Source organism: Miscanthus floridulus, chromosome 10, assembly GCF_019320115.1.
Source record: "Miscanthus floridulus cultivar M001 chromosome 10, ASM1932011v1, whole genome shotgun sequence".
NCBI lineage: Eukaryota > Viridiplantae > Streptophyta > Magnoliopsida > Poales > Poaceae > Miscanthus > Miscanthus floridulus.
The window spans coordinates 140,174,789-140,184,697 of NC_089589.1; the positions used below are offsets into that span (position 1 = coordinate 140,174,789).

A 9,909-nucleotide genomic window follows, 5' to 3' on the forward strand; every position below is an offset into this window, starting at 1 on the left:
ATTCGCGGCTAATGCGGCCGGCGGGATTCGAACTCACGACCTCTCCCTCGTGTGTCTGCTGCTCTACCACTGCACTACACTGTCACTTGTGTCTAGATTCCGTTATCTAACCTCATATATTATATTAAATCGAGAGTAAATTGCTTGTTTGAATCTCTAAACGAATTCAAATTAAAAAGTGGTCAACTACAAAGTTTCATAACTTTTCGTGATCTACAATTTTCATTTAGTAAGTTTTTCCATCCGAGGTCGTTTGAAAAATTCGAATTTCAAATTTAAGAGATTCAAACGTAGTTTTGCATGACAAGATGATTTCAAATCAAAAAGTTGTCAACTACATAGTTTCATAACTTTTGGAGATCTACAATTTTCATTTTGGAAGTTTTTCCATCCGAGGTCATTTAAAAAATTCGAATTTTATATTTGAGAGATTCAAATGTAGTTTTGCATGATAAGATGATTTCAAATCAAAAAGTTGTCAACTACATAGTTTCATAACTTTTGGAGATCTACAATTTTTATTTGGGAAGTTTTTCCATCCGAGGTCTTTTGAAAAATTCAAATTTTAAAATTTTCAAATTCAAACGTCATTTTTGCATGACAAGATGATTTCAAATCAAAATGTTGCCAACTACAAAATTTCATAACATCTCAAGATCTACAAAGTTTATTTTGGTCATCCGACATAGTGGTAGTAACATTATTCACAAATCTTATATATCTCTCTTCGACTTTCATGAAACTAATACGAGAGATATGAGAGAGATGTAGATTATATGAACAACGTTATTGTCGCTTTGTCAAATGAAGAAATGACCAAAATAAACTTTGTAGATCTTGAGAAGTTATACAACTTTGTAGTTGAAAAGTTTTTCATTTGAATTCATTTAGGGCCTCAAAAATTGCTTTGAAAAAATGATTTGCCGAGGGCAAAAAAAAATGCACACGGCAAAATGTCTCTTTGCCGAGTGCCAAAAAAGGCACTCGGCAAAGATGCATTTTACCGAGTGCCAAAAAAATGGCACTCGGCAAAATACATCTTTGCCGAGTGTCAGAAAAAGGCACTCGGCAAAGACGCATTTTGCCGAGTGCCGAAAAATGGCACTCGGCAAAATACATCTTGGCCGAGTGCCGGAAAAAAACACTCGGCAAAGCCATCTTTGTCGAGTGCCAAAAAAAACACTCGGCAAAGCCGGCTTTGCCGGTGCCCGATAAAATACACTCGGCAAAGCTTCCGGCACTCGGCAAAGTGCCGGTTTCCAGTAGTGATATTGCTACCGGCCATGTCTAGTGATATCACGAATAGATTTTTATTCGTACTTTGATTTTATTACATGCTATAATTTTTTTTATCTGCATATTAAGTTAGAAATATCATGCTCACTATTACAGTATAATGATCAACCCATTACCTATGCACTTCTATCGCGGCTAGATTTTACATAACTGGCAAAGAACTTTTTTTTATCGTCACTTCCAGAGCCGGTATGGCATAGTGGCCAATTGGACGGGTGGTGAAAAGTGTTTTTTACCGTCAGCTCTGCCTAAGATCCGACGGTGATAATCGGGGTAGCTTTCACCCACTGCATCTGCGTCTCCATCCGCAGGTCCCACGCGCGCCGTGGTCCAGCACGTCCTTGAACCGGAGCACGATGAGGAACCGCCGCCGCACGCAGCGTGGCGAACCGCGGCCAACGTGAAGCCTAGGAACGCGCCGCGGCGAGCGTTCGACGCGGCCTGCGTGGCTAGCTCCCGACGCGTCCGACTCCTTGGTAGGCTCCAAGGCCTCAGCGAACGGGGTGAGCGCGGCACGCCCGTCAGGAGCGCTGTGGGCCTTGCCGTCGCTGCTGACGGTGAGCTTGCCGTCTCGCAGCGAGAAGAGGCACGGCGACGCGCGCGGACGATGACGGGCTGGCCTTGGCTGCCGCTGCAGTGCCGGTGGTGGTGCACTTGGCCGCAGTAGCGGCAGCGGCAGTGGCGGCAACCTTGGGCGTGGGCTTCTCGCTAGTCGGTGCCATTAGCAAAGCGATGACCAAGGACGATCAGCAGGGGTGCCTCGGTGGGCTTCTCTATGCTAGGTGGCTGGTCAAGTTCGCTGAGAAGGATGGAGCGGGAGCGGGGAGGACGAAAGGTGGCGGGCCCTTTTTTATTTCTCTCACAGAAACGACATGGAGTGTTTGTGCAGAGCAGTATGGCATTGCATAGGCAAACTGCTGAGATGAGAGGAGCAAGTGAGAGATCGACGTTAATCGGGCGGTTTCATCATGTGGATCATGTATGTACTCCGTACTCCGTAGTACTTTGTACTAGCTTGTCAGTTGTCAGTGCTGAATTAGTTCACGAGCGTGACGATTGTTTGGTTTGGTAGCGTGATGTCAGCTCGACGTCGATTCTGTCTCGATGGCGTGGCACGTTTATCACTGTGTAGTGGGGGTTACGGGTTACCACAGCAGAAATAGCAGATATGAGTGATACTAGCATTTAAATGCTATTATTATCTTGTTATAAGAAACGACAGAACGGTATTCGCATCCTATGGAAATTAACGCTACTGTAATAATAATTTCAGTCGGTTAAAAAGTATTAACAGAGACAGACAAATAAAACCCTGTCTCTAGTTCAGGGTCAGTGTTAATCAAAATTTAAGAGGCGATCCAATATACCCATCTCTGTTAATAAATAAATAAAAACAAAAAACCCGTCGACAAGGCCCGTTGAGCCCATCAACGTGTCATCTCTGCTGCTCGTGCGACCCTCACTGGACCGTGCCACACCCTGGATTTGCCCCATGAAGATCTGTGAGGGAGAGGTTGTGAGGGAGATTGAGAGAGGAGAGAGCCTAGGAGAGATTGAGGGAGGGAGAGGGCTCAACTCAGGGGATGTTTGGATACCTCTTTTTAAACAGTCCCTACCACATAGGATGTTTGACACAAATTTAAAGTATTAAAATAGACTAATAATTACAAAACTAATTGCAGAGATGGAGACTAATTTATGAGATGAATGTATTAAGCCTAATGCTAATGATTGATTAATTAGGCTTAATAAATTTATCTCGCAAATTAGTCTCTATTTATGTAATTAGTTTTATAATTATCTCATATTTATTCCTTATAATTAGCATCCGAATGTCTGATGTGACAGGGACTAAACTTCAGTGTGGTCGACAGTCGTGCTTGTGTGAGTATGTCTGATGCCTCTCTGTGTCCCGGCTATTGTCACCTGGCGCTAGGCCGCTGTCTCTCCACACCTAGGCCTGACCACTCCTAGGCCCAGCAAGCTCCTCGTGCCTCCTCGGCCTGACACACCACACACCTTTGCATTGAGCTTGCGGAGATGCAAAGTAGTGGGTGGACATGCAATTGGAGTGATGGACAATTAAGCCGAGTTGAAATTGGATCTCCTTGATGCAGTTTAATGTCGCCTTTACTCGTGCTCATATGCTTTCTTCATTTACTTTTTTCTTAAGAACGTTCTATTAATAACTTTCTAGAATATTGTTATAAGAATTAATTTTCTATAGAATAGGGAAAAAAGGAAATATAAAGTTATAAAAAGAGAAGTGGGGCCAACACCAACAACCTGCACATTTTCGTAGCTCATCTGCAACTTCCAAGAAGGTGGTGTGCGTTAAGCGTGTCCTGAACTAGCAACTCAGCTAGTGCTTCTACATAGAACTAGATTCCAAATCTTTGATGGGCGATTAAAGATTTTGGTGAAGAAACTTGGGGAATTTGAAAACATTTGTAGCTCCAAACTCAATACAATATATTGACTACTAGATAACATGGTGTGGTTATTTAAACTCTAAATCCATCCCGTAACACTATACAAATGACCATTCTTTAAAATTATCAAATTAATGATTTAGGAAACGTCCTAATCATCAGGTCAGTGTATGCCCTCATTAACCCTCCCTACTTCTCTAGGCATGCTGCCCAGCCCCTGTGACCCAATCTTCCATTGCATCATCATCACTGCCTAATTCTGTACCAACCATCTGAGGCAGCGGTTGTTGCTGGGGCTGCATTTGCTGCATATGTTGCTGCTGATTCTTCTGATGTTGTATTTGTTGCCTCGGTTGTTGTTGATGTTGCATTTGTTGCTGATATCGAGGTTGTTGTTGTTGTATTTGTTGCAACAGCTGTCGCTGTTCTTCTGGCGTAAATAAAAGTAGCGGTTCTTGGTGTTGAAGTTGTTGCTGGCGTAGCTTCTGTTGCTGCATTGGCAGATTTTGAGTTGAGACTTGTGATTTGAACACCATCAAGTTCCAAGTAAAAAGGGCAATATTTCAACAAATGGAAACGAGCATGTATAAGTATATACTTATTGACTATAATTAAGATTACCCGCATATATTGCTGCTGATGCTGCATTTGTTGCTGCTGTAGGATTTGTTGTCGAAGACGCTGTAAGTTTTGCTGCTGTTGTTGAAGATGTAGCTGTTGCTGTTGGTGATGTAGAAGTTCTTGTTGTTGCTGTAGCTTTTCCTGATGCACCGGTGATGGCTGAGTTAAGACCTCTGGTTTGAACATCACCATATTCTAGGGAAAATAGCAATATTTCAGTAAATGCATATAAGTTTGTATACATTTGATTACAATTAAGATTACCTTAGGGAAGAGCATGCCAATCATATGGTCTGCTTTGTCAGACATTGAAAGTAGTAGAGTTTGTGATGGTAATTGTATCACAGCACACTGAATTGATGGTAGTCAAAGATTAGAACCATATGAAATGATTTCTAAAAAGTTAAGTGTATGAGAAGACTATAGATGAACCACACTCGAATATTGAAGGTACTAAAAGACTAGAATCAGGCACTAACCAGCTTCTTCTCTTGTAGTTGTCCAAGAAACCCATGCTGATTTAAAGTCCGAAATATTAGAACGTCTGCCTTTCCAACATATTGTCTTCAGGGTTCAGAATATCCAAGGAAAGATATCACCAACACATTATAAGAAAATGTGATAATGCAATAAGTCTGACATTGAAAAGAATGAGAATGAGTTGAGAAACAAACTTGTTGTTCATATGCTCCTGCGCTATGAGGCGAACAATCTGCACAGTTTCTGGCCAGTCCGCTGCAACTCTGCATATGGAAAACAGTGGTTTCAGTTTCCTATACTTAGTCTGGAAGCAAAACAAAAAATAGCAGAAAATGGTTCCACTCAAGCGGGTGGGGGGATTTCTCTTTGCATTATGCACACCGGGCATGACACTGTGTGTTACATAAGCATCAGCACGTACATACTACTAAGAAAAATGAACAATTCTAATGCAAACTCATTCCTGATAAGACAAGGGCAACAATAACATCAACTAACTAGGAGTATTGTTCTCAACCACTGTAATAAACATAAAACACTAATGGCATAGAGCTGCAAGAAAATGAACACTTACGTTTTGGACACTGTTCCACTCCAACTCTGTCAGAAATTAGTGAGTGAGAATTATGAGTTGCACGAATAAATGTCTGATACTATATAAATAAATAGTAAAAGAAAAACATAGCAAGATTGCAAGACCCTAAAAGCAGATGGGCTAAAGATCCCAGGTTTGAAGGTGAACACAACCTGTGGCTGAAAATGAGCTTGACAGCTACTAATCAGTCCATTTTTAAGGGGCTTAAATTTACTAGAAGCATAAGCAATCAGAATAATACATTCAGGAATTTATTCCAAACTAGTTTTAGCAAGAAAGTTGGTCAAAGATAACACAAGATTCATTTGAACAAGCTTTTCATGGAAAAAAAGATATTTTTCCTTTCGATTTCATACAGACCTACAAAGAGCATAAAAGTGTCACCATGTCTCAGGAAGCAATCATTCAGCTAGTAATACTACAAATTCAAAAAGATACTGAAATCTTTATTGTTTTTTAAGAAAATAACACATAATGTTCGGAAGTAAAATAATGCAAATAGAGACATACTTCGAGTTTACAAATAAATACAGGCTGTCCTTGTCTTTGCCCGGATAAGGTTCCCTGTAATATAAATAGACGGCAAACATCAGTTGTTGAAACCTCTATGGCAACTTGGCAAGCATACAAGATAATATGTGCAATATAAATCAGAATTTACATAATGGGTCAGTTTTACAAAAACTGACAGTGGAATCTGGAGGCCAAGGAGAGTTTATGCAGTGTTGATATATGCTACAATGTATTGACTGATATGGAATGAAATGCATGACAACTGATACAGCGCATACAACATTTAAGATAGCAATATGGTATACTGAAATATATCATAAAAACTAGCAGAATTAACTATTATCATAGATCCTATGCTTGTCTGATATTAACACAAGTACAGGCTGCTGTACTGAACAAAGTTATGTGTCCTTCCAATAAACCAGAAGAGGGCCAAATTTTGTACTGCACAGAAACATATGGGCACAGCAGGGCCTAATAAGGCTCCTATATGTGAGTGAAGTGCTCTGCACTGCACTTAACATTTCCGTGTCACTGGAGAGTTTGGGATGTACATGTAAATGCTAAATACAGAGAACTCTTTACCTCCCAAATTTTGACATATTTTGGTGGCGGTTGTTGGGCATTGTGATGCAGCCCAAAATGCACATTCATGGCCGAAATGAGGGGATTGATTCCTGATTGTCGATTCATGCCCATGCTGTTAGGCTGAGAGGACGATTCAGCAATGTCTGAATTGTCCCATGCAGTAGAAGTGTTTGAGCCAAAGGAGCCAAGAGCTGTGCTCTGTACCATCATCAGTTCAGTACCAATTGGTTGTCCAGATCCAGACATAGAGAAGGTGACAGAGGGTGTCGATGTCGTGCCACTTGATATAATGTTTGACATGTGGACCTGTAATGGTGTTATTGGCCCTATATTTGGTGGTCCCATCGAGGTTGTAGCTTCTCCGAGAAAAGATGAGTTCATTGGTGGAAACTGTGACGGATTGCTGAGGAGGCCGCCATGACCACCAGGACGAACTGGATGCTGAACAGGGTTTCTTATAGGACTGTGTTCTTGCACACTACCATTTGCAATATGTGCTTGGGTATACCAGTTGAGTATACGAGTTACACTAGAAATAGTGCCTCCAACACCAGCTGTTTGGCTGCCCATCGTTGGTCCATTCACTGGAACATTCGAGTGTGGAATTTGTCAGGAATCAGCATGTCAATGTCAAGGTAGGCAGCAACTTTAACAAAACTCTGTTGTTTGTTCCATGGAACAAATGATGCAAACCACTCAGCAAGAATTTCATATGCACAAGAGCAATCCATTGCATTTACCTATGTGATCGAAATCGAATGCCGGCGTCACCACCACTTCCGGCAGGTTGGTCTTGAACGCTTTCACAAGGTTCCCCATGAATTTCCGCGTCACTCCGGTGAGGTTCGCGACCTTCTCCTTGTGTGCCCTGAACGCCTCGACGGCGACGGTGGTGGACTCGCCGTCACCACCGCCGAAGAGCTCCTTCCTCTCCAGCTCGGCGCAGCTGTGCAGGCACTCGAGCCAGCGGTTGGCCTGGCTCTGCAGGTCGTCGAACAGGTCGCGCTTGGCCGCGTCGCGCTCCGGGTCCAGGAACAGGAAGTAGGCGTAGGCGTGCGCCCACCGCAGCACGCGCCGGCCGTCGGCGATCTGTCGGTACGCCTCCGTCACGAACCCGAGCTCCATCGCTGGAACGTCCACCATCCTAGCCATCCTCTCGAGCTCCGAGCGCTCCAGCTCGTCCGCGTCCGCGAGCGCCTTCTGCAGCGACTTGCCGTTGCCCGCCCACCGCTCGTAGTGGTAGAGGTACCTGTCGAGCGACGCCTTGGCGTGCCTCCGCCGCGTCTCCTCCTCCTCGTCCGCGGCGGCGGCGGCGGCGGCCTCCACCTCCTGCCTCTGGCGGCGGGAGTCGTAGCGCGTGCAGCCTCGGTGGTTGTCCCAGGGGTCGAAGCAGAGCCAGCAGAACTGGTGGCGGCAGGGCGCGCCGCACGTCATGTGGTTGCAGCCGTGGTTCTTCTCGATGGGCCGCGCGCACATGGGGCAGCGCTTGGTGTGCGCCACCACCCATTTGGCCGTCTCCGAGTCGGAGGCGTTCTTGGCCAGCCACGCGCGTACCGTGCCACACGACACCGGCCGGTGCGCCTCCTCGCCGCAGCCCCAGCAGAAGCCGTGCCTACACCCAGAGTCGCAGAACACGTCCGTCGCCGCCGCGTCGCCGGCGGCGTCGTCCAGGAACTCCACGGAGCGGGTGCACCCGGCGCCGCCGCACCACTTGATCCGCCCGCCGCTCTCCTCCACGTACGACCGGAGCCAGAACCGCGCGTACCGGGCCCTGTCCTTGGCGCCCGCGGCCACCGCGTCGACGAGCTCCCGGACGACGGGCGCCGAGCAGGACGGGTCCGGGCACCGCAGCGACAGGCACCGCGCGCCGTCGGCCACCGCCGCGGCGACGTACCCGCCCCAGCAGCCGTCGCAGTAGTAGTGTCCGCACCCCGCCGACCGCGTCCGCCAGGCGGGGTACGGATCGAAGCAGATGCCGCAGACCTGCGCCCGCGGGCTGCGCGCACAGGGGACTAGGATCACCTCGCCGCCGCCGCCGCCTTCCGGTGCCGACAGGCCGACGGCGCCGCGGACGCGCCGCTCGTCCGTGAACCACTCCTCCTGGACCCGCCCCACGCGCCACTTGAAGTGGCGCAGCAGGACCGCCGCGAAGCCCGCCGGGATGGAGAGGACCTCCGCGACCTTCGCCGCGTCCGCCTCCTGCCGAGCGCGGAGGTCGGACTCGGTGAGGACCACGTACCTCTGCTCCGTGTCGCGTGCCGAGGCGGCGGCGTCGCCCTCTGATTGCTCATCGGCTTCCTCGTCGTCGTCGTAGAAGTCATCGTACCCGTAAATGTAGTCCTCGCCGGCGGCGGCGTCGTCGTCAGCCGTTTTGGCCCCGTCGTCCATGTAAGAGCCGCTCTCGCCGTCGGCGTTGGCCCCAGAGCTTGGGCCGACGCCGCATCTCTTGTTGCGGCCGCTCGTCTCGCCTTCGTCGCCGTCCGATCGTCGGTATCTCTTGTTGCACACAACGACACCGCCGCCTGATGCCATGCCACGCCGCCGCCGCCGCCCCGGGCTGCACTAGGCCAGCGCAGTGGATTCTTGGCGAGCGCTTTGGACTAATCCTAGGCAGTAGCCACGGTCGATTGCCATCCCGTGTCCTAATTAACCAGACGGACATTTCTAAAAGCCGCTTTTTATCAAATTATTGAATAATAAAATGGGTAATAATATAGGGATTTGATTTTTGATGCCCCCTCGGTGACGTCAGCAGGCCAACAATTGATTCGATTTCGATCGATTAAAAAAGCACGGGAACTATCGAAACTTAGCTACGAAGCATGGTACTGTATATATATTATAAGCACTTATATATTCGGGGAAAAAAATTGAAAACAAGAAAGACCTGGGGTCGGTCAACGGTCATGCTTTGGTGTTGCGGGCGTGGCTGCTGACGTCCCGCGTCCACTCGTCAGCTCGCAGTTCTCGCTTGCACGATCTCTGTCCAAAAAAATAAAATACAATAATTCTTGTTCTTTTCTCACTTGGCTTTTTGGTGGGTGAAGACTGACGAGGCAGTGTGTCCTTTGGTTTAGTGGCCAGAGCTCCATCAATCAGTTGAAGAGATATATGTTTTTTTAATCTTTATTTAGTAGGTTCAGGTTCTTTTGGAACCAAATCAAAGTTAGTGTATATAACGAAGGTCGCGAGATGAATACATGAGTTGTTTATTGGAGATTATTTTTTCCAACGGAAGCTAGACCCGTTGGTCGATGCTTTCTGCGGTATCCCTCACGTCATGAGTTCGAACCTGGGGCGAATTTCAGTCCATTGAGTTCGAATCCCCTCGGGGAGTGAATTTTAGGCCCGAGGGTAAAAAAATCTCCTCATTTGTCCCACACC

At 46.8% G+C, this 9,909-nt stretch overlaps 1 protein-coding gene across 2 annotated transcripts; it reads right to left on the reverse strand.

Moving 5' to 3' along the window:
* Nucleotides 1–3,531: 3,531 nt before the first annotated feature.
* LOC136487369 (probable E3 ubiquitin-protein ligase ARI5) lies at nt 3,532–9,388 on the reverse strand. 2 transcript variants are annotated; one of them, XM_066484534.1, is made up of 9 exons: nt 7,266–9,378; nt 6,523–7,109; nt 5,935–5,988; nt 5,404–5,429; nt 5,024–5,092; nt 4,829–4,913; nt 4,614–4,700; nt 4,350–4,544; nt 3,532–4,219 (listed from the first exon to the last, which is right to left on the reverse strand). In XM_066484534.1, exons 1-9 carry the CDS (start codon nt 9,055–9,057, stop codon nt 3,926–3,928), a joined length of 3,189 nt encoding a protein of 1,062 aa, XP_066340631.1. In that variant the 5' UTR covers nt 9,058–9,378; the 3' UTR covers nt 3,532–3,925. The 2 variants fall into 2 exon arrangements, with proteins under 2 accessions (XP_066340631.1, XP_066340632.1); XM_066484535.1 differs by lacking the exons at nt 3,532–4,219; nt 5,404–5,429 and having other exon boundaries at nt 4,407–4,544; nt 7,266–9,388.
* Between the last annotated feature and the right edge of the window lie 521 nt (nt 9,389–9,909).